This window comes from Ahaetulla prasina, chromosome 1 (assembly GCF_028640845.1).
Source record: "Ahaetulla prasina isolate Xishuangbanna chromosome 1, ASM2864084v1, whole genome shotgun sequence".
Lineage (NCBI taxonomy): Eukaryota > Metazoa > Chordata > Lepidosauria > Squamata > Colubridae > Ahaetulla > Ahaetulla prasina.
Window position 1 is genome coordinate 1,513,310 of NC_080539.1, and position 25,383 is coordinate 1,538,692.

At 45.9% G+C, this 25,383-nt stretch overlaps 1 protein-coding gene across 2 annotated transcripts in view; it reads right to left on the reverse strand.

Annotated features, from left to right (window-relative positions):
- Positions 1-25,383, reverse strand: part of PHF12 (PHD finger protein 12) — a 50,731-nt gene that overhangs the window by 18,408 nt on the left and 6,940 nt on the right. For both annotated transcript variants that reach the window (XM_058163949.1, XM_058163950.1), the window contains exon 3: positions 5,333-5,405. In XM_058163949.1, the coding sequence (XP_058019932.1) occupies positions 5,333-5,405 (73 nt within the window). The remainder of the gene's footprint in view (positions 1-5,332; positions 5,406-25,383) is intronic.

The following is a 25,383-nucleotide window of genomic DNA, read 5'->3' on the forward strand; positions in this document are numbered from 1 at the left end:
GCAGCGGTCAGTCTTGCCATGGAAGCCCCTGGACACTGTGTGTGTGTGTGTGTGTGTGAGAGAGAGAGAGAGAGAGAGAGAAAGAGAGAGAGAGACAGAGAGAGACAGAGAGAAAGAGACAGAGAGAAAGAGAAAAAGAGAGAGGGAGGGAGGAAAAATAGAGGGAGAGAGAAAGAGACAGAAGGAGAAAATATCTCTTTCCAAAACCCCAAAGAAGTAATTGTGGTGGCTGTTTTGTGAGTTTTTCTGTGGATACAGGTAGTCCTTGACTTATGACCACAATTCAGCCTAATTTTTTCTTTGCTATGCAAGACAGTTTTTAAATGGTGGTCTTCCGCGTGCAATTCAAGGTGTTGGTGATCACCTTTAAAGCGCTCCATGGCATAGGACCAGGTTACTTACGGGACTGCCTACTGCCGCCAATAGCCTCCCATCGACCTGTGCGCTCCCACAGGGAGGGTCTCCTCGGGGTGCCGTCAGCTAAACAATGTCGGCTGGTGGCTCCCAGGGGAAGAGCCTTCTCTGTGGGGGCACCTACCCTATGGAACGAACTGCCTCTGGGGCTATGCCTTTTTTCCGACCTCCGGGCCTTTAAGCGCGAGCTCAAGACTTTTTTGTTTCAACAAGCAGGGTTAGCCTAAGAGTAATTTTTAATTGAGTGGTTTTATTTCTTGCTATTTTAATATTCGGCCTTACGGTTTCAGATTTTTAAATTTCAAATATTGTGTTTTAATTTTTGTATATGTCTTTTTAACTTGGCTGTAAACTGCCCTGAGTCTTTGGAGAAGGGCGGTATAGAAATGTAAATAATAAATAAATAAATAAATAATGAATTTTGCTCATTTTTTACGACCTTTCTTGCCACCGTTAAGTGAATCACAGCAGTTGTTAAATTATTCACATGTTTGTTAAGTGAAACCTGGCTTCCCCATGGACTTGGCTTGAAAGAAAGCCACCAAAGGGGATCATGTGACCCAGGACATTGCGACCGTCATAAAGATGAGCCAGTTGTTATATGGATGGCATGCCTATTTATTATATGACAAGAAAGCGGATATAATTTTTAAAAGCCATATTCTTAGAAATGCTTTGATAAAGGTGTGGAAGAAATATCAATGTAAGTTAGATTATAAGATTCTAATATGGGCAATTCCTGGACATATGATAGAGAATATAAATATAGAACAAAAACTGGAGGTGGTTACCTATAAGGAACTTCTTATTGTAGAAAAGGGTGAATTACAATTAAAATCTTTAAATAAAATGAGAGAAGAAAGGACATGGCTTCAGTATGGACAGTTACAAGCCAGATGGAGAATAGATCAGAAAATGGGTATTATGCAAAATGAGGAAAATTTGGTAAAACAAATTAGAGATCAAAGTCAATTGCATATTAAGAGGTTGTATAATGTATTGATAGAAGTAGATTCAGAAACGGAATTAGTTAAGGATTGTATGATAAAATGGGCGCAAAAAAAATCAGCAACCTATAATGTTGGAAACGTGGGAAAAAATTTGGGTTAAAAATGTTAAATCTACACAAGCACAAAATTTAAGAGAAATTTTTTATAAAATATTTTATAGATGGCATTTAGACCCTAAAAAATTGGCAAGTATGTATCCGAATATGCAAGCTAAATGTTGGAGATGTGATTGTGAGGATGCTACTTATTATCATGTATGGTGGACTTGTAAGAAAATCAAAGCATTTTGGATAAAAATTTGGTGGATTATGCAGAATATTCTTAAAAAGATTAAAATTTACCCCACAGTTGTTTTTATTGGGGATGATTATGGAATGTACGGTAATAGAGACTCAATTGATTTTAAATTTAATAACAGCTGCAAGACTCTTGGTTGCGCAATATTGAAAGAAAGAAGATTTACCTACAATTGAAGAATGGATACTTAAAGTATCGAACTTAGTAGAAATGGCTAAAATTTCTGCGTATTTGAAAGACTATTCTCAAGAAAGATATATATTGGAATGGAAAAGCTGGATTGACTACATCCAAAATAAGTATCAGAGTAAAAAGTATCAAATAGCTTATGAGTGAATCTGGGAATTGTATTATATTAATGTATTAGTTTAAATGGGAAAGGGGAGTTAAGGAAGCAAAGGGAGAGGAGAGACTATGTGTTATGGTTTTTGTGGTAGTTTATGACTGTTAGATTTTATACCCTGTATTTTGTTCTGGGAAGTCTGGGGGGGGGAGGGGGGAGGGAAGGGGAAGGGAGGGGGGGAATAATTGTTTAAAAAAATTTGTTTTTGTTTTTGTAAAACTTTTTCAATTAAAAAAAAATGAGCCAGTTGCCAAACATCAGAATTTTGATCACATGACCCTGGGGATGCTGCAACGGTCATAATTGGACATAAGTAATTTTTTTTACTTATCAGTGGCAACTCTGGTCACTACATGAACTGTTTTAAGTCAAGGACTACCTGAACTTATAACCATTTGCTTAGTGACCGTTTGAAGTCACAGTGGCCCTGAAAAAAAAAGAGAACCAATTTTCACACACTTGTTGAATTCCCGCAGTCAGGTGATCAAAATTCAGGCACTGGTCAACAGATTTATCTATTTGATTGATTGTTTGATGACAGTTGCCGTGTCCCAGGGTCATGTGACACCCCCCCCCGTCCCCCGGGACCCTTCTCAGGTGGCTTCTGACGAATGACGTCAATGGAGGAAGCCAGATCTGCATGACATCTGTGCGATTTCCCTTAACACCTGCAGGGATCCACTTAACAACCGTCGTAAAAAGGTTGCAAAATGGGGCAAAACCTGACTTAACAACCGCCTTGCTTAGCAACGGGCATTTTGGGTCGTTAAGTTGAGGATTACCTGCACTTGATTGGTAGTCAAGTACTGGCTGGGCAGTTTGAAACCAGCAATAAAGGAGAATATTTGCAGCTCAGGGGTTGAAACGAATGGTTTCTGTTTGGGGTGGGTGGGGTGGGGCCTATAGTGAGTATCACAATCACACAGTGGACTGAAGGAGAGGGTGTGTGTGGGGGTGGGGGTGGGAGGGGGGGGCATAGTCCAGGGATTAACCAAGACCGTCCCCAGATTCTACCACCCTTTTTCAGGATGCAAAGCGGGAAGGGTTCAAGATGGAGAAAAAACTCCGGATGAGGAAGGAAGGTCGCTTCCAGGCAGGTGTTGGCGCAACTTGTTGCTGTAACCACACACACCCTGGTCTCTCAGAGAAGGCCAGCGGGTCCTCAGGCTGGGGAAGGTGGAACAGAAGGAAGACCAAACAAGGGGCTCTTTGATTCAAGAGGGAGAAAGGGATATTGCCAGGCATGTGTGTGTTAAATCCCTCTAGGAGGGGGTGGGGGTGGGCGATTTCTCAATTGGATGGATGGATGGATGGATGAAGTGAATAGATAGATAGAGAGAGATAGACTAGGTGAAGATAGACAAACAATATATATATAGTCTACACACACAATTTACACACACACACACACATAGACCAAGGGCCGGATAGCTCAGGCTGGTAAGGCCTGTTATTAAGAACACAAAAGCCTGCAATTATTGCAGGTTCAAGCCCGGCCCAAGGTTGACTCAGCCTTCCATCCTTTATAAGGTAGGTAAAATGAGGACCCAGATTGTTGGGGGGGCAATAAGTTGACTTTGTAAAAAAAAAATATACAAATAGAATGAGACTATTGCCTTATACACTGTAAGCCGCCCTGAGTCTTCGGAGAAGGGCGGGGTATAAATGTAAACAAAACAAAAAAAAAAAAGAGAGAAAATGATAGATAGATAGATAGATAGATAGATAGATAGATAGATAGATAGATAGATAGATAGATAGGTAGATCTGATACAGGGAGACAGAGAGACCCGGTGAAGACAGGCAGACGGATGATATCTAGAGAAAGAGAGAGAGAGAGATCGAGTGAAGAGAGAGATAGAGAAAGGAACCAGGTGAAGATAGGGAGAGGAAGGGAGGGAGACAGAGAGGGGGCGAGGAAATGAATCTGCTCTGGAGACTAAATTGGAACAGCAGCAGCAAGCCGGAAAGGGCTCCGCCCAGATGCCAGGAGTCCCAGGGCTGGGAGGAAACCCTCTGGTCATCTCCACTTGCAGCGGGCTCTCCTGGCCGGCCCTGTTGCCGCTGCCCCTTCAAGCTGGGGAAGGGACTATTTGCATTCGGCCATTCTGCTGACAAGTTGGAGCCCAGCCCCAGCACTTCCCCTCACACACACACACACACACACACACCCCGCGCCTTCCCCCCACCCCCAAGGAGGAGCCCACAGGGCACCCCTCGTTCTTTTCCTGCCACTGCTGCTATGGAAACAAGGGGAGGCCACTCCATGCTTTCTGAACTTGTGGGAAGGAAGCTGGGGCTTGGCAAGGGAAGCGCCTGCCGGAAAGGGGGAAAAGGCCGATGGGTGCCAGCATCATCGGTGGATCCGTGCCAGCTGCAATGGGCCCAAGGTGGCGGAGAACCTGGCCTTCTTGCGTGAGGCCGCCTGCAGCCGCCCTACAGCATGGAAGGGGTTATCCCCAGGCTGCACTTTTTACTCCAGTAAGTTACCCCTTGGTGTGTGTGTGTGTGTGTGTGTGTGTGTGGTGTGTGTGTTGTAGTTTATTTATAAGATTGACTCGGATTGACTCAGCCTTCCATCCTTGTGAGGTCAATAAAATGAGGACTGAGATTGTTGGGGGGGAGGGGCAACAGGTTGCCTCTTAAGTTTATTGAATTTTATTGAACTGCTTAGAGGGCTGCAAAGCACTTTGAAGCGGTATATAAGTCTAAGTGCTATTGCTCCTTCCTTCCTTTCTCTCCCTTTTCCCCTTCCTTCATTCTCTCTCTCTCCCTCCCTTTTCCCCTTTCCTTCCTTCCTCCCCTCCTTTTCTATTTCCTTCCCTTCCCTTCCTCCCTCCCCCCCTCTCTCTCGTTGCCTTCTTCCTTCCCTTAGCATGCAGCATTGCAGGCTAACTCTGCCAACTGCCAGCAGTTCGATCCTGATTGGCTCAAGGTTGACTCAGGCTTCAGTCCTTCCGAGGTGGCTAAAATGAGAACCCAGACTGCTGGGTCTCCGTAAACAGCTGAGAGAGGGCTGTAAAGCACTAGGAAATGGCAGGTAAGTCTAGGTGCAATTGCTAGATTTTCTTATATTTATAAGGCACTGAGGGGCAAAAAGGAAAAAGGAGAAGACGTGGTCCTTTCAAAGAGACTCTTTGAAAGCTGTGCTTTTTCTCGGCTTATTTCCTTACAGCTGTTGGGGGTCATTCTTCCTCTTCCGGAGAGGAGAGGAGATGAAAGTGTGTGTGTGTGTGTGTGTGTATCCGAATGCCCAAAACCTCATTACCTTCCGGCGCACGGTGCAGCGATGGCACATCCATTCCCCAGGAGGCAGCATCTCCTCGCTCAACGGAGGGTTGCTGTGGGAGGAGACAAAAAGCACAAGTGAGTTGTGTGCGTTCTGGAACCTTTGCGAAGTGTGCCAGATGACGAGCAGAAGCCGGCCCTTCTGTCTCCTGCTTGGATCCTCAAGCTCTCTTCTGCCCAGGAGAGGGGAATTCTCCCCATCTATTTTCTTTTTAAAAAATTATTCATTGGTATCCAGCCATCATCATCATCATCATCATCATCATTACTACTACTACTACTACTACTACAACAAAAAATAACTCGAGGTGCAGAACATATCCAACATATCTCTCCTCCTCCTATTTTGTCCACAACAACCACCCTGTGAGGTGGGCTGAGTTGAGAGAGAGGGATTGGCTCAGTCACCCCGCTGGGTTTCATGCCTACAACAGAACTACAATTCCCCACCTCCTGCTGATTGGCCCAAAGTCACCCAGCTGCCTTTCAAACCTAAGGCGGGTCTAGAACTCCCAGGCTCCTGGTGATTGGCCCAAAGGCACACAGGCAGCTTCCATGCCTAAGGCGGGACTAGAACTCACTGCCCCCTGGTGATTGCCCCAAAGTCACCCAGCCAGCTTTCACGGCCAAGGCAGGACTTGAACTCAGTGTCTCCAGCTTTCAAGTCTAGTGCTTTAACCTCTACACCAAACTATTCCCCCAATCAGAAACGTCCAAAGGCCTGGACTCCTTTCTCTTGGCAGCCTAAGGATGCTGCTACCTGGTTTGCTCACAGGTGCCTCCTGGGGCAGGTCACCTTCAAGCTCTTGTTAGTGGCCACAGGCATCCAACCCCATGTTTTTATTCCCACCTTCCGATGGTGGCTGAAATGTCTCATCCCTGAGCTGTCCAGAACAAGCCTTGCAGAGTAAGGAGACAGCAGGAGTCCCTGAATGAAAAGAAGGACTTATGACCCCGTTTCACACTTATGACCGTTGCAGCATCCCCCATGGTCACGTGATTTGTATTTGGATGCTTGGCAGAGAACTCACATTTATGACTGTCGCAGTGTCCCGGGGTCACGTGATCCCGTTTTGCGACCTTCTGATGAGCAAAGTCAAAGGGGAAACCAGTTGAATGATCCACTTAACAACTATGCCAAGAATGGTCGTAAAATGGGGCAAAGCGTACTTACAAATTTTCTCAGTTAGCAACATAAATTTTGGGCTCAATTTTGGTCGTAAGTCACCACATTGCAAAAAAGATGTTGAGGCTTTGGGAAAAGTGCAAAGAAGAGCAACTAAGAGGATTAAAGGCCTTGTGAATAAAATATGTGAAGAAAGGTTGCAGGATTTGGGTTTGGCCAGTCTAGAGAAAAGAAGGACGGGGGGGGGGGGACATGATAGCGGTCTTCCAATATTGGAGGGGCTGCCCCAAAGAAGAGTTAGGAATCAATTTCTTTTTCAAAGCCCCTGAAGGCAGGACAAGAAGCAATGGATGAGAACCAATCAAGGAGAGAAGCGACCTGGAATGAAGGAGAAACTTCCTCACAGTGAGGGCAATTAACCGGTGGAACAGCTGGCCACCAGAAATTGTGGGCACTCCATCACTGGAGGTTTTTAAGAGGAGAAAAGACAGCCAGTTGACTGAATGGTCTAGGGCAGCGGTAGGCAACCTGGTCCCTACTGCCCACTAATGGACGTTCCAGCTTTCATGGTGGGCGGAAGGGGTTTTTGTCCGATACTGAAGCGTTTTCCTTTTTTTAAAATTTAATTGACTGCTTAAAAAAATTTCATAGCATTGTTTTAAAACATTTCCATTAGGTTTTCATAAAATTCCCCGTGACAATTTAAATTTCTGAAAATATACTATTATATATATATAATATATATATAATATACTAATATATACACCTGCACGTAAGTTTATTTCACGTTACCTAAGTGAAACCAAATGGCGCTATAGTGCGACCGCAAACAAAAGAGCCTCGTCCCCGAATAGCTCGCGCATCTCCCCCCACACTACCCAGCTGTAACAGACAAGCAGAGCTGGTAGCCAGCGCCCCCGCCCCCAAACCCAATCTACGATGCGCGAGGCATGCGCAGATGATGATGCACGGTGCATTACTGTGGAACTGGTGGGCGGATAGAAAATTTTACTACTAACAGAGATACAAAAGTGGGCGGTAGGTATAAAAAGTACTGTCCCGACGTCTGGAAGCCGTACGGGTCTGGATGGGAAGAAACAGGCTCAAGCTCAATCCCTCCAAGACGGAGTGGCTGTGGATGCCGGCACCCCGGTACATATAACCATGGGGCGAGTCATCGACCCCGATGGAAAGGGTGCGCAACTTGGGCGTTCTCCTGGATGGGCGGTTGTCTTTTGAAGATCACTTGACGACCGTCTCCAGGAGAGCTTTTTACCAGGTTCGCCTGGTTCGCCAGTTGCACCCCTTCCTTGACCGGGATGCCCTATGCACGGTCACTCATGCTCTTGTTACCTCTCGCTTGGATTACTGCAATGCTCTCTACATGGGGCTCCCCTTGAAGAGTACCCAGAGGCTCCAGCTGGTTCAGAATGCAGCTGCGCGGGTGATAGAGGGAGCTGGTCGGACCTCCCATGTAACACCACCCTGCGCAGACTGCACTGGCTGCCTGTGGTCTTCCGGGTGCACTTCACGGTGTTGGTTACCACCTTTAAAGCGCTCCATGGCTTAGGACCGGGTTACTTACGGGACCGCCTACTGCCACCGTTTGCCTCCCACCGACCCGTGCCCTCTCACAGAGAGGGACTCCTTAGGGTGCCATCAGTCAAGCAATGTCGGCTGGTGGCCCCCAGGGGAAGGGCCTTCTCTATGGGGGCTCCTACTCTATGGAACGAGCTTCCCCCTGGACTTCGCCAACTTCTGGACCTTCGGACCTTTCGCCGCGAGCTTAAGACCTATTTATTTATCCGTGCGGGACTGGCATAGAATTTTAGTTGTTTTAGGGTTTTAAATTTTTAAATTAGGTTTTGGGATTTTAAAAGTATTTTTAGATTGGGCTAATTTAAATAAGTTTTTTAATTAATATTTTATTCTACTGTATGTATTTGATTGTTGTTTTTATTTTGCCTGTTCACTGCCCTGAGTCCTTCGGGAGAAGGGCAATATAAAAATTAAAATATTATTATTATTATTATTATTATTATTATTATTATTATTATTATTAATAATAATAATAATAATAATAATAATAATAATAATAATAATAATAATAATTATTAAAAAGGTTGACTACCCTGTCTAGGGTCTCCTGCCAGAGCAGGGGGCCAGAATAGAAGACCTCCAAGGTCCCTTCCAGCTCTATTCTGATTCTGAAACAATGGATGGAAACTAATCAAAGAGAGAAGCAACCTGGAATGAAGGAGAAACTTCCTCACAGTGAGGATAATTAACCGGTGGAACAGCTGGCCACCAGAAACTGTGGGTGCTTCATCAGTGGAGGTTTGTAAGGAGAGACTGGAGAGTCACCTGTCTGAAGTGGTCTAGGCCTGGGGTCTCCCACTTGAGCAGGGGGTTGAACTAAAAGACCTCCCTTCCGGCTCTATTCTGATTGATTGACTTCCTATACTCAGGATTTCAGCTGCTTTTGTCTCTTAGGCGAAAGCCCGTGCATCTACCCAAGGCCCGACTGCAAAGCAAACTTCATCCCCACTGTTGCGAGTCCCCGAGAACCAGCTGGGGATGTGGCTGGAAGCGACAAACCCCCCCCCCCACTTGCCTGCCAGACCCCAAAGTGGCTCCTCCTGTTTAGAATCAGCCACATTCACAGTGCAGGAGGAGGCAGGGAAGCCAGCAGCCATTTTGAGAGTATGACCGACAGCCTCAAGAGCATTGTGAGAAACCCACACAGCGACCGCCCTGAAGAAGCCACAGCTGGAAAGCTGGAGGTGGCCTCGCTTGGCCTCCTGATTTCCCCACTGTCAAATTTCAGGGGTAATTAAAACAGCTCACCCCAAATCCAGAACACGGCAAAGAAGCGTGAGCTGATTTTTTTTTTTAAGGTGGTTTTTTCCACATGCAGTTTTCACAATCCCAATGAACACCTAATTAGAACAACTTTGAGGAAGATAGCAGCAATATGGAAATGTAGACTCAATCATCCAGGCCAAAAGCACGCAAAAAAGATGAAATCATGGGAACTGGAACTAAGTTTATTAAACGGAGATGTTCCGTTACTCATCCAAGTAACTTCTTCAGTCAAAAGAGAATTTTTTTGGGGGGGCAAGGCGTAGAGTCAGGGAGTCATTGGAATGAACTAACTCTTGCAGGGGTTTCTCCCCAAAATGAAATGCAATATGTAAATGTAGACTCAGTCGATTGCTACATACAAAGACAGCAGTAAAATAAACCTGAAGTGGCATCTTGCTAGAAACGCTCCAATTATTTCACTGATTGGCTGGAAGACGCCCAGGAAAAAAGTACGGTCTACACAGAGTGCTACTAAGATGTTACTCATTCTGTCTGAAGCTTAACTGCTTTTACACATGGGTTTTGCTACAGCCCAGCTTTGCATGCACCAGTTAACACTTTCAGCCCTCGGATAAAAGGCATCTAAGCTGCCTCGCTGTCAGTGGAAAAGAATTTTGACAGGAGGCAGCACCCGAGGTCCTGCAAAACACACAAAAGAGCTTTCCAAGATTGTTACGGAATCTCGGTGCTTCCTTCCAGGAAGTGTATGCTAGTAGGCTGCTAAGATTCAGGGCTCGAGGGCAGGGAGTGACGTCTTCCCTTTGCGCCATGTTCTGACAGGATGTGTGAGGCATTCTGCAAATTTGTCACACAGACAAAAAAGAGAGGGGGGGGGAGAGAGAGAGAGAGAGAGCGCTTCCTAAATCTGCCTGACTCTGAATCCGCTTGGGAACTTTGAGACCTGTGGACTTCAACTCCTAGAATTCCCCAGCCAGCAGGGAGTTAATAACTTTTAGTGAAAGCCATAGGTTTCCCTGAGCTATAGAGTTACAAGTCAAGTCAAGTCAAGGTTTGTTATAGTCAAAGACCAGAGCAAGTTAAACACACTCAAGGAACATCCAGTTTAAAATTGTAGAATAAAATAATAAATAACAGGTAAAATCTGTATTAAAATCACAACTTGGCATCCAATCGGTCAGTTGCACACATGCAAAACACACCATGGCCTAACTATAATATCAAACCTTAAACTCTGAGGCCTGTAGTCATTAAATACAAAAATGCAGGAGAGAGATAATGCCAAAGGGTTTGCTGCATTAATTGCGTAAAATAGCTATGATGGATTAATCCCCTGGGGAATTCTGGGACTTGAAGTCCACAGGTCTCAGAGTTCCCAAGGCTGGATTCCCCTGACTTACAGGCTTACGCAATCATTTACATGGTAGCTTCTAAGATGCTCAGAACTATGTTGGTTTTCCTGCAAAAACCAGGCCCACTGGCTGTTTTTTCTGGTAAGTGGGTGACACATAAACCACTCAACACCCCCAAAAACTCATCTCGCCCACGGCCCTCATGGACAACTCTGCCATCCCCTCCCTGAGGCCTTGACCCAACCCTGGTCCCTCTGCCCAAATCCCTCTGGAGCGAGAGCATCTTTGGTCAGCTGTCCAGCGGGGCTCCGTGGACAGCCCCCTTCCAGGTACAGAGTAGAGCATTTTGAGGGGGTCCTGCCTGGAAGAGGCAAAGAAAGGAGAAACATTGATAGAAGAGAATGTATGTCCTTGACTTATAACCATTCGTTTAGTGACCACTGAAAGTCACAATGGCACTTATGACAAGAACTGTCTTGACTTATGGCTGTTTTTTTATACTTGTGACGGTTGCAGAATCTCCATGGTCACGTGATCAAAATTCGGACGCTTGGCAACTGACTGGTAAGAAAGGCCCCCCCAATAGGGTTACATTCACTGTCTTGCTTGGCAACGCAAGTTTGGACCTCAATTGTGGTCGTAAGTCAAGGGCTACCTGCATTCGGAGCTCGGGTTTGAACTGTGAGGTCCTTGGTGCTCCCTGAGCTGGGTGGATTTCTCGCAGAGTTTGTGCAGTGCAACAGGACACTGATGGCATTACCTGGTTTGGTAACGAGACGTCTGCAAGGAAACCAACCGAGCCCAGAGAGCATCGAAGACCCCAAAGGAGAAATAGCAATCAGAACAACGGAAGAGACCTTGTAGGTCATCTAGTCCAACCCCTTGCCCAAGCAGGAGACCCTACTACACCATTTCTGACAGATTCTTCCCCCCTCCAAAACCCATCTAAGACCATCAACAAAAGCCAACTCTTGATAAAACGGTCTCTTTTTCAGAATAATCGCCAGAGCAATCTTGGCCCCAGAGGTGTCCAGTTTCGGCCACCAGCATCTTTATCTGGCTGCTGTGGTCTAACTGGTTGAGGCGTTCCTTGGAGGCCGGGGAGAATACAGTTCACCTTCCAGACAGGCTCTATAATTAGGCTGCAAACCAATCAGCCACCTTTCAGGATGAAAGGAGATACTGAAATGAAACACGATACCCAGCGGGCCGCCTTTGGCTCCTGCAAAACCAGGGGACTTTCAGAGAAGCCAAAGCCACAAAACCTGTTTCGTCCGACATCTTCCCCCTCCTGCAGAAAACTCTGGCAACCTTCTCTTTAAGGAGAGAAGCAACCTAGAACAGGGGTCTCCAACGTTGGCAACTTTAACTTGGCAGCTTTGCTGGCCAGGGAATTCTGGGAGCTGAAGTCCATCAGGCTTAAAGTTGCCAAGGTTGGAGACCCCTGACTTAGAACAAAGGAAAAATTTCCTGACAGGGAGAACAATTCATCCGTGGAACAACTTGCCTCCAGGAGTTGTGGGTGCTCCAACACTGGAAGTTTTTAAGACAAGATTGGATAACCATTGTCTGAAATGGTACAGGGTTTCGTGCCTAAGCGGGGGAGGGGGGGTCGGAGTTAGAATAGAGTAGAGCTGGAAGGGACCTTGGAGGTCTTTAAGTCCAGCCCTCTGCTCAAGCAGGAGAACCTACACTATGTCAAATAAGTGGCTGTCCAGTCTCTTCTTAAAAGCTTCCAGTGATGGAGCGCCCACAACTTCTGGTGGCAAGCTGTTCCACTGATTGTTCTCACTGCTAGGAAATTTATCCTTCATTCCAGGTTGCTTCTCTCTTTGGTCAGCTTCCAACTGTTGTTTCTTGTCCTGCCCTCTGGTGCTTGGGAGAATAAATTGACCCCCTCTTCTTCGTGGCAGCCCCTCAAATCCTGGAATCCTGTTATGTTGCCCCTAATTTTTTTCTCTAGACTGGCCAAACCCAAATCCTGCAGCTGTTCTTTGTAATGTTTTAGTCTCCAGGCCTTTGATCATCTTAGTTGCACTTCCCTGAACCTTTTCCAAGGTCTCAACTCCCTTTTTTTTTGGGTATGGTGACCAAGATTGGTTGCAGTATTCTAGGTGTGGCCTTACTAAGGCTTTATAAAGCAGCACTAATACTTCACGTGATTTTGATTCTATGCCTCTGTTTATACAACCCAGGATTGGCATTAGCCTTTTTGGCAGCTGCCACACACGGCTGGCTCACGTTTAAGTGATCGTCCACTAGGACTCCAAGGTCCCTCTCCCAGGGACTGTCTTTGAGCCAGGTCTCGCCTGATCTGGACTTGGGCCTTTGGTTTTCCCTGCCTAAATGACATGAAGACCTCCAAGGTCCCTTCCAATTCTGTTTTTCTATATTCTAACCCCTCAAGAGGATCAGAAACGACTGGAAAGCCAAGGTGCTCACAGCTGCCGAGGTTTCATCTTTGTCAACAGGAAGCCCAGGAAAGGCAGCAGGCCGAGTCAAACAAAGGCCTCCCCTCCATTCAAATAAAAGTACAGAATGGCTGAGGGTGACTCAGAGCTGGCGCTAAATTATCTCTTAGTTAAAGAGTTTCTTTTTTTGTCCCTCCCAGGAAACACAACTTCTTCCTTTTAGCCACCCAAAAGTTCCCCACTCAACCCAGTTGAGTCCTCGGTTTACAACTACAATTAAGATAACTTCATGGCCATTTTTTTTTTAACTTGAGCCCCAAAACGTCTCTTGCTAAGCGAGATGGTTGTCAAATGAGTTTTGGCCCCCCTTTTACGGCCTTTCCTGCCACCGTTGTTCAGTGAATTGCGGTTACGTTAGTCACACCCTTCTGAAGGGGGGATGCGGGTTCCCCTTTGACTTCACTTGTCTCAAGGCTGCAAAAGGGGATCAAGTGACCCCGACATAAATATGAGTCAGTTGCCAAGTGTCCGGATTTTGATCACATGACCGTGGGGATGCTGCAACCGTCGTAAGTGTGAAACAACAGTCCTAAGTCCCTTTCTTCAGTGCCCTTCAGTAATGGCCAAATTTACCATTCAGTAAACTTTGAATGGGTTGCTAAACAAACCGTTGTAACTTGAGGACTGCCTGCAGTCAGTCTCAGAGCCGATATAACGAGAGACATTTCATAAAACAGATAAACAAAGAGGGGCTCCTGCGTATTGGGGCTCTCCCTTCCGGCCGGGAGCTTTGTGGTTTCGCCCTTAAGCCGCCGCTAAACCCGACATCTGCACCACATTATCTCTAAACTCATATTAGTTCACCCCCCAAGGGTGTGCAAAAGGTTTAAGGGTATTTGACTTCCTTTCAGTCCGCTGCGATAAATGTATTTTAAGGAAGGTTTATGATTCAGGACTCTTTGACGGCTTCCCCAAGAGGCCCCTCCCGGATCTATTTGCGTAACGGGTGGGAAACGTCTTGACACCCACCTAGTCCTATTCATGATTTGCTCCAGCAGGGCCCTCCTCCCTTCTGCCTCCCCACGTGTGACGGGGCCTGTCGGCCACATGAGAATGCACAAGAGGAAATTGCACAAAAGAGCCTGCAGCAGAAGGCAACAAAGCTGCTGCGCCCAGAGGCCGTGCCAAGTCACCAAGTCAGAGCAGCCGAGATTCCAGAGCCGAAAGACGCACCCGGCGGAGCCAAGAACTCAACGTGGCAAGACGTTGAGGCTCGCGGGAAGCAGGCCCGGAAATGAGCGAGAGAGGGAGGCCTGGAGGTCTTCTAGTCTAACCCCGTGTTCAAGCGGGAGACCCAATGTCATTCCAGACAGCGCGGAATGTGGCAGCCTCCCAAACGGGAATTACAGAACAGAATAGAGCTGGAAGGGACCTCGGAGGTCTTCTAGTCCAGCCCCCTGTTCAAGCAGAGATCCTATACCATTTCGGACGAGTGACTTTGCAGTCTCTTCTTGAAAACCTCCCGTGATGGAGCACCCGTGATTTCTGAAGGCAAAGCAGTTCCACCGGTTAATTGTCCTCACTGTCAGGAAGTTTCTCCTTAATTCCAGGTTGCTTCTGTCCTTGTTTAGTTTCCATCTGATGCTGCTTCTCCTGCCTTCAGGCTCTTTTTGAGAATAAGTTGACCCCCTCCTTCTTTGGGGCAGCCCCTCAAATACTCAGATGGGTCCTTGAGTGGCGCAGGCTGCTAAACAGCCTGTTATTAACAACAGCTGCCTGCAATTACTGCAGGTTCAAGTCCCACCAGGCCCAAGGTTGACTCAGCCTTCCATCCTTTATAAGGTAGGTAAAATGAGGACCCAGATTGTTGGGGGCAATAAGTTGACTTTGTATATAATATACAAATGGATGAAGACTATTGCTTGACACAATGTAAGCCGCCCTGAGTCTTCGGAGAAGGGCGGGATATAAATGTAAATAAAAAAAACAACCTGGAATCCTGCTATCATGTCCCTGCTAGTCCTTCTTTTCTCAAGACTGGCCATATCCAAATCCTGCAACCGTTCTTCTTATGTTGCACTATCAAAGGTCTGGTGGAATTCGATCAAGCTTCTTACTTGTATCTGTTGGCTTTAAATGAGGAAAATACCCAACTACAGCGAGTCCTCAACGTATGACCACAATGGAGCCCAAAATTTCTCTTGCTCATCGAGACAGATGTCAAGTAAGTTTTGCCCCATTTTAAAACTTGCCACCATTGTTAAGTGAACCGCTGCAGTTGTTAACTTAGTCACAGGGTTGATAAGTAAATCTGACTCCCCCTGCTCGACCTTTGCCTGCCAGAAGGTCGAAAAGGGGACGACGTAATCCTGGCACACGAGCCGGTTGCCAAGCGTCTGAATTTCGATCACGTGAATCTGGGGATGCTGCAAAGGTTGTGTGAACAACGGTCAGAGTTTTCAGTGCCGGCAGAACTTCAAATGGTCAGTAAACAAATGGCTGTAAGTCAAGGACTACCTATACAGAGAAATTGTAGATTTGAATCATACCCAACTGCTGTTATTCTATTTAAAAACTTAGCCCTATTTTTAAAAAATGGGAGATATTTCAAGAGTTGGGCAAACCAATTTCCTGCCTGGGCAGGGGGCTGGACTAGAAGACCTCCAAGGTCCCTTCCAACTCTGATATTATTATTATTATTATAACCCTCTATTTAACCCAAAACTGGGGAATCTCTGCTCTCCCAGGTGCTGTATGAAAAGTTGGGACTGAGGGTCGCCCCAGACTTCAAAAAAACAAAATGCCGCAACCTTAGAAATAGGAGCGGCGGCTGATATAAAAATATCAAGTAGGTGGGCGATCAGAATGACGTTAATTAAACCGCACATATTTAATTATCTATTAATATTATCTATAATTAGCTATGTAATTATTATTATATTTAAACATGCGTACACCCTCACTCTCTTTCTGATGGTTATCCTCGAGACCTTGTACCTCCCAGGTCTAAAATAAATGAGGAAAGAAGGAAGCAGGAACCAAAACAATCCTCCTTCCTGTTCTTCCCCATCACACCTGGGGGCTTCTGCTTGTAGGTGACAAAGTGTGTGTGTGGCGGGAGGGGCTGTGTGGAATATAAACCTCTGACTTCTCCAGCTCAGGGCCTCTGCATCCTTGTTCTATCAGCACTTGTGGGCAACGTGGGATTGAATAGGCCAGGATTCTCCAGGATCTAGAAGGGCAGTGGTTATCCACCCCCGATTTCACTCTCTCGAGATTTCTGCCACAGACTTTTTACTCACAGGTGCAGGGGCTTCTTGAGATCATAGAATCATAATGGAAGGGACCTTGGAGGTCTTCTAGTCCAACCCCCTGCTCAAGGCATGCTATCCTGGTCAAACAGTTGTCCAGTCACCCACAACTCCAGGAAGGGAGCTGTTGTGGGTGACTCTCCACTGCCAGGAAATTTCCCCTTGTTTCTAAGTTGGCTCTACACATGGCTTCTGTGATCCTTCAGCTGCTTTGGAGAATGTGACAGTGTCTCAAGTACTGGAAGACAGCTGTCATGTCCCGCCCCCCCCCCCAAAAATCCTTCTCCAAAGCCCCTGAAGGCAGGACAAGAAGCAACGGATGGAAAGCAATCAAGGAGAGACCCAATCTAGAACTAAGGAGAAATTTCCTGACAGGAACAGCTGGCCACCAGAAATTGTGAGTGCCCCATCACTGGAGGCTTTTAAGGAGAGACTGGACAGCCACTTGTCCAGAACAGTGTAGGGTCACCTGGAGGTTGGACTAGAAGATCTCCAAGGTCCCTTCCAACCCCAGGATTCTAAGTCTACCCATCTTAAACCCTTCTGGCTGGGGAACTCTAGGAAGTGAAGTCAGAGGGAGATCCAGCTTGGAACTAAGGAGGAATTTCCTGACAGAATAATTAACCAATGGAACAGCTTGTCTCCAGAAGTTGTGGCATTTTCAAGACGAGATTGGAGAGGGATTGGAGAGGGATTTGTATTGAGAGTAAGGGGCTGGACTAGAAGACCTCCAAGGTCCCTTCCAACTCTGTTATTCTTTTCGATAGACTAGATACACCTAGTTCCCTTAACCATTCATCATACAGATAGTCCTCGACTTATGACCACAATAGAGCCCAAAATTTATGTTGCTAAGTAAGAAATTTCTGAGCTTTGCCCCATTTTACGACTTTTCTTGCCACATTTGTTAAGCGAATTGCTGCAGTTGTTAAATTAATAACACGGTTGTTGAGTGAATCTGGTTTCCCTGTTTGACTTTGCTCGTCAGGTTGCAAAATATGATCACATGACCCCGGGATACTGCGACCGTCATAAATGTGAGACAGTTGTCACGCATCCATGGGCAGGGGTGGCATCCAGTTACTTTCGCTACCAGTTTCCATGCGCAGAGTGTCAAAAACAGGATGTGATGATGTCCAGGCGGGTGGGCGGAGCCTCCTGCAGCCGCCACCACCGGTTCGCCCGAACCGCATAGAACCGGCTGAATACCACGACTGACCATGGGGAGGCTGCAATGGCCGTAAGGGCGAAAAATAGTCATCAATCAGTTTTTTCAGTGCCATTGTAACTTCAAATGGTCACTAAGTGAACTGTTGTAAGTCAAGGACTGCCTGTATAATTTAGCTTCCAGACTGCTCTTCTCTACAGAATTCTCAATCGTGGTTGTCCCAAAGGAGCGTTATTTTCCCAAGAGGCAACTGGACTTCCTGGTTTTTCTTTGAAGATGTTTCGCTTCTCACCCAAGAAGCTTCTTCAGCTCTGACTGGATGGTGGGGAATGGAAGGATTTATTAGAAATTATTACCAGCTGTCTGCAAGGAGTATAAATCCTTCTATTTCCCCCAACCCCCATCCAGTCAGAGCTGAAGAAGCTTCTTAGATGAGAAGCGGAACCTCTTCCAAAAAACCCCAGGAAGTCCAGTTGCCTCTTGGGGAAAAAACCAAAAACACCTTTGGGTCTTCTCTGCAGTCTTTCCAGGGTCTCTGCTAAGCTCCTGCCTTTCTTAAATCTCATTTCTGGGGACCTTTTCAAGAAGGGGACCTTCTCAAAACCTGCCACAGAAACTCGTAAAAAAACGACCCAAAGCTCCCCAGAGCAGCTACAGGACAACTGGAGGGGGGTCGGAAGGGCTGGTTAGAAAACTGAGCAGAGAAAGCCAGGTTCAAATTACAACAACTGGATTCTTAATTGCAACCACTGGCTCCCCGAGAACCCAAAGTGCACCGTCGGCGCCAAGGAGAAAGCTTCTGCTGGCGAGAACCACCATTGCAAAGGAGTTCTGAAGTTACAAGTCTCCCTCTTAGCTGCATCTGAAGGATGTAAGTCACCCATTGTTGGCTTTCTTTCCATCAAAGGCAAAAAATAAAGGGAGGGGGGGAGGGAAGCCCCTCTTTATTGCATTTCTGGCCTATTTGAAACTACAGAATATCTTTTACGGATATTGCACTAAAACAGGGGTGTCCAACGTTGGCAACTTTTAAGACTTGTGGACTTCGACTCCCAGAATTCCTCAGCCAGCAAAGCTTTACTGGCTGACGAACTCTGGGAGTTGAAATCCACAAGTCTTAAAGTTGCCAAAGTTGGAGACCCTTGCACTAAGAGGTTCATTTAGTGACCATTCAAAGTTACAACAGCACGGAAAGAAGTGACCTATGATTTTCACACAATCGTTGCTTCTTCCCCATGGTCTCATGATCAAAATTCAGCTGCTTGGCCACTGGAACTCATATTTATGATGGTCGCAGCGTCCTGGGGTCACATGACACCCCCCCCCTTTGCCACCTTCTAACAAGTAAAGTTAACAGGAAACCCAGATTCACTTAACAACCGTGTTATTAACTCAACAATTAACTGCAGGGATTCACTTAATGGCAAGAAAGGTCATAAAATGGGGCAAATCTCAGTTAACATCTGTCTCGATTAGCAACAGAAATTCTGGGCTCAATTGTAGTCATTAAGTTGAGGACCATATTTAAGTCCAATGCCTGGGTAGGTGGCTCAGTGGCTAAGATGCTGAGCTTGTCGATCAAAAAGGTCGGCAGTTAGACGGTTCGAATCCCTAGTATAGGTTTCCTGCGTGAGCAAGGGGTTGGACTAGACGACCTCCAAGGTCCCTTCCAACTCTGTTACTGTTATTGCTCCAATAACACCCGATTCTTACAAAAACAGAGTTGCTTTGGGAAATTTTGAGAAAATTACAGAATGTCGTAAGGGCCTTCTAGTTACCGAGAGCAACTTTCATATGTACCTTATTCACACTTCAGCCAACTGCAAACTTATTTCTCTGTCGAGCCCAGAAGTATTTCTCGTTTCCTGTCCCAGAAGCGTTTTTTCAATCAAGGAACAGCTCACCCAATACATTCCCCGATATATGTATTCACGACCGTACTTGGCCAACGGAATACCATTGAAAACATTTGATTTATGATTGCATTAGGCTGCCCCTGGCAAGAATTACGAGGGGAAAATGAGGAGGTAATGGACGTTCAATGTATGGTGGTGATTTGTGGCCGTTTCTTCCGCAACAGCCTAAATCGTATTCTCAACCAGCCACATCTCCCTTGCCCTAAAGTACCTGGGAGAGGGACCTTGGAGTCCTAGTGGATGATCATTTGAATATAGCCGGGAGTGTGCCAAAAATGCTAATACAATCCTGGGTTATATAAACAGAAGTATTAGTACCGTTTTATAAAATCCTAGTAATACCACACCTGGAATACTCTATCCAGGTTTGATCACCACGTTATAAAAAAAAAAAAATGTTGAGACTGGAAAAAGTGCAGAGAATAGAATAGAATAGAATTTTTTATTGGCCAAGTGTGATTGGACACACAAGGAATTTGTCTTGGTGCATATGCTCTCAGTGTACATAAAAGAAAAGATACGTTCATCAAGGTACAACATTTACAACACAATTGATGGTCAATATATCAATATAAACCATAAGGATTGCCAGCAACAAGTTACAGTCATACAGTCATAAATGGAAAGAGATTGGTGATGGGAACTATCATCAACTATTATCATCATAAGATGATTAAAGGCCTGGAGGCTAAAACATATGAAGACAGTTGCAGGATTTGGGTTTGGCTCATCTAGAGAAGATAAGAATTAGGGGTGACATGATAGCGGTCTACCAATACTTGAGGGGCTGTCACAGAGAGGAGGGGGTCAAATTATTCTCCAAAGCAGGACAAGAAACAACGGATGGAAACTAACCAAGGAGAGAAGTGACCTGGAATGAAGGAGAAACTTCCTGACAGTGAGGACAATTAACCAGTGGAACAGTTTGCCACCAGAAGTTGTGGATGCTTCATCACTGGAGGTTTTTAAGAAGAGACTAGATAGTCACTTATCTGAAATGGTATAGGGTCTCCCGACTGAACAGAGGGTTGGACTAGAAGACCTCCAAGGTCCCTTCCATGTGTATTCTTAATTCTAAATAAAGTACCAGCCAGCCGCAGCTGGCTGTTGGAGGCGAGTTATTGGCCCCAAAGGATAGGGTGCGCAACTTAGGTGTCCTCCTGGATGATCGGCTGTCGTTTGAAGATCATCTGACGGTGGTCTCCAGGAGGGCCTTCCACCAGGTTTGCCTGGTTCGGCAGTTGCGCCCCTTCCTTGATCGGGATGCCTTATGCACAGTCACTCATGCGCTCGTTACCTCTCGCTTGGATTACTGTAATGCTCTCTACATGGGGCTCCCCCTGAAGTGCGCTCGGAGGCTTCAGTTAGTCCAGAATGCAGCTGCGCGGGTGATAGAGGGAGCTACGCGTAGCTCCCATGTAACACCGCTCCTGCGCAGACTGCACTGGCTGCCTGTGGCCTTCCGAGTGCACTTTAAGGTGTTGGTTACGACCTTTAAAGCGCTCCATGGCTTAGGACCTGGGTACTTACGGGACCGCCTGCTGTTACCACATGCCTCCCACCGACCCGTACGCTCCCATAGAGAGGGACTTCTCAGGGTGCCGTCCGTCAAACAATGTCGGCTGGCGGCCCCCAGGGGAAGGGCCTTCTCTATGGGGGCTCCCACACTCTGGAACGAGCTTCCCCCGGGTCTACGTCAAATACCTGACCTTCGGACATTCCGTCGCGAACTGAAGACACATCTCTTTATTCGCGTGGGGCTGGCTTAAATTGGATTTTTAATGTGAAATTGTATTAATTTTATTAATTTTTAAATGGGGTTTTTAGTTTACGGTAATTTTAATTTCAGGCTAATTTTAAATAAGTTTTTTAAATGGTATTTTAACTTGTATATTTGTATTGCTGGTTTTATCTTGCCTGTACACCGCCCTGAGTCCTTCGGGAGAAGGGCGGTATAAAAATCAAATAAAATAAATAAAATAAATAAATAAATTGTTATATAAGACACAAAGTAAACTTTGTTTTCCGTTTCCTCAGAAAAGAGGATACACATAAAATTCAAAATTTAAAAATAATTCTCAAATGGGAGGAAAACAAAAACACCCCGTGGACCATTAGGATCGTTCTGGCTAGAATGACTGAAGTAGCTCCTCCTTGGAGTTGTACCACAGATAGTCCTCGATTTATAACCAGTTGCTTAGCAACTGTCTCAAGTTACGATGGAGCCCGGAACAGCTACTTGTGATTCGGATGATTCCAAGTTCTGATTTGCTGGGCCTGGGATCACATCTTCTGGTGCTTGGGAACTGGCTGACATTTACAGCATCTTGAGGTCACCATTTCTGATGTTTTTGCTGCAACCAGTGTTTGCTTCTGGTTTCCAGCAAAAAAATAAATTAAAAAATCCCATAGTAAACAAGGAAATTGCTTAACAATGGCCTGCGCAAAAAAAGAAAAAGAAAAGAAAAAAAGAGGGGGTTGTAAATCAGGTGTGGTCACAGGTGGGCCTGCTTAACAACCAGCACAAATTATGATATTTTTTTTGTTTGTTTGTTTACATTTATATCCCGCCCTTCTCCAAAGACTCAGGGCGGCTTACAATGTATAAGGCAATAGTCTCATTCTATTTGTATATTTTTTACAAAGTCAACTTATTGCCCCCCCAACAATCTGGGTCCTCATTTTACCTACCTTATAAAGGGTGAAAGGCTGAGTCAACCTTGGGCCGGGCTCGAACCTGCAGTAATTGCAGGCTTTGTGTTCTAATAACAGGCTTCTCTATTGCCTGAGCTATCCCGGCCATTTCATTGTAGGCTCCAATATTGTTGTTAAATCAAGGATTACCTCTAGATCAGGGGTCTCCAACCTTGGTCCCTTTAAGACTTGTGGACTTCAACTCCCAGAGTCCCTCAGCCAGCAAAGCAAAGCAAAGCTGGCTGAGGAACTCTGGGAGTTGAAGTCCACAAGTCTTAAAGGGACCAAGGTTGGAGACCCCTGCTCTAGATGACTTAATACTGTTAGTCCTCCACTTACGACCACAACTGAGCCCAACATTCCTCTTGTAAAGTGAGATGTTTGTGAAGCGAGATTTCACCTGTTTTACGACCTTTCTTGCCTCAGTTGTTAAGTGAATCACTGCAGGTGGTAAGCTAGGAACACGGTTGTTACATGAAGCTGGCCTGTTGACTTTGCTTGTCAGAAGGTCGCAAAAGGTGTGTGTGTGTGTGGGGTGTGTGTGTGGAAATGACGTGATCTTGGGACACTGCAAGCACCAGAAGATGTGGTCGCAAGTCTGAGCCTGCAATGAAATTTAATTTCAATATAGGCCAATTTAGTGTGCATTCAAAGTGACAATAAAGTTGTTCTAAGTAATGTTTGCCCAGCTTCAGAATTTTGATCACAATCATGGGGATGTTAACAAAGGTTAAGTGTGAAAAACAGTCGTAAGCCTTGAGTTACAGGTAGTCCTCAACTTACGACCACAGCTAAGGAGAGGGAAGGAGGATTAGGGATGCTTGGTGCCTTCAAATTACAGGTAGTCCTCGATTTACGACCAAAGCTGAGCCCAACACTTTTTTTTGCTAAGCAAGCCAGTGGTTAAGTGAGTTTTCCCCTATTTGACTACCTGTCTTGCCGTTGTTAAGTGAATCACTGCAGGTGTTAAGTTAGTCACATGGTCGTTAAGTGAATCCGGCTTCCCCATTGAGTTTGCTGGTCAGATGGTCGCAAAAGGGGATCACATGACCCTGGAACACTTCAACCGTCATAAATACGAGTCTGTTGTCAAGCCGCGGAATTTTGATCATGTGACCGCAGGGATGGGGTAATGGCTGTGTGAAAAACGGTCGTCCCTTTTTTTCAATGCCGTTGTAACTTCCAACGGTCACTAAATGAACCGTCGTAAGTCGAGGACTACCTGAATTCCACTGGGCTGTTGCGGAAGGAAGCGTAGAAACGTGAACAATCTGATGGGATTCACCTGCTAATCTGCTGGCTTTCCTGGACCTTTCCTGGACCAGGTGAGAGGACTTCTATTTACTGTTCAGATCTGCCTCCTGGTTCTTATCCAGAAATATCTTGACAGTGTCGGACTTCGCTCCTCGACAGAAGCTTCTGGTAAACAAGTACAGGCAGTCCTCGGCTTACGACCATCTGTTTAGTGACCGTTTGAAGTTACAATGGCATGAGAAAAAGGGCCACTTTTCACACTTACAACCAATTGTTGTTGCAGCATCCCCATGATCAAGTGATAAAGATCCAGTTGTTTGGCAACTGACTTGCATTTATGACGGTTGCAGCATCCGGGGTGTGTGTGTGTGTGTGTGTGTGTGTGTGTGTGTGTGTGTGTGTGTTCACATGATCCCCTTTTGCAACCTTCCAACAAGCCAAGTCAATGGGGAAGCCGGATTCACTTAATAACCATGTTCCTAACTTAACCACGGCAGTGATTTGCTTAACAACTGAGGCAAGAAAGGTCGTAAAACGGGGGCCAAGCTCACTGAACAACCATCTTGGTTAGCGACTGAGATTTTGGGCTCCATTTTTTGGTCATTAACTCAACCTTGTACTCCAGGAATTACCCAGCTCCTGTTCTGGATGGCCTCACTCACAGCTTGAAAATCCTCAAGAGAAAAGACTTTTAGATGGTAGTGCCAAGTTTATAAAAACTCTCCCTGGAACAGCCAGTTTGGAAGGTTTTTTCCCTCGGTTGGGTGGGGCTGTGGATCAATTCTTCTCTGGCTCCTATGCCTTTCCTGCCCTGGACAATTTTGCCCTTCTGGCAGCTTTTTCCTTCCGCTACTACGAGGCTTTCTTTTGATATCTGGATATCGTAATCCCAGCACCCCAAGGGAAGAGTTCCTCCAGAAGTTGACAATTTAGGGAGGCCATAATTAACTGTAATTGTAATTAATTCATTTTAAAACCAAATTAATGTTTGTCCCAGTCCTGCTACTTACTTTTTCCAAGTCTGGCTGGAGGGCAAAATGGGGAAATTTCCAACCCATTATCCACTCCTTCAAACAGCTTCCCCCTCCCCTCCCTTGGCTGAGCCTTCTGGTTGCTGCCGCCCCCTTCCTTTCTTTCCTCTCCAGATCAATTAAAGGAGATTGATAAAGGAGAGCATTTGTAGCTCAGGGTTCAAACTGTGGGGTCCTTGGTGCTCTCTGAGCTTGACTGTTTTCTTGCAGAAGTTTCATGACCCCAAACTAAGTAACGTCATCAGTGCTGTGCAAACCCTGTAAAGGTAGCACAGTTTGGTGTTACCTAGCTTGGTCATGAAACATCTCCAAGAAAACAACAAGGCTCAGAGAGCACCAAGGACCGCACAATCTTCCTCCACCTCCTCCCTTCAGCACTGATGATGTTCTCTAGTCAGGTAAGGAGAATGGCAGCCTGAATCTCATTGCTCCATCTAAGGGTCTTTTTCTCCTATAACAACAGATTGTGATGCTGCTCAGTCGATCCAATGGCTGCCAAAATAGAAGTCTCTCCTGTATAGCAAGGGTCTCCAATCTGGCAACTTTAAGCCAGGGGGACGTCAACTCTGGGGATTCTGGGAGTTGAAGTCCACCAGGCTTAAAGTTGCCAAGGTTGGAGACCCCTTCTGTATAGCATATTGTTGCTACCACAAAAATCCTATGAAGGGATTCCAAAGCAGGTCACCACAGGCGACAGTACTTATTCCTGCAGGCAGCAGCTCTCCCAGCCAGGATGGGATCCCTTTTCAGCACTTCCATCTCCTACCACTGGAGAAGAAACTAGGGCCTTTGGATGACAAAAGATCTACTGCTAGGCATCAGAGAAGAGCAACAAAGATGATCAGGGGACTGGAGGCTAAAACCCAAGAACAGTTGCAGGAATTGGGTGTGTCTAGTCTAGTGAAAAGAAGAACTAGGAGTGACATAACAGCAGTGTTCCAATAT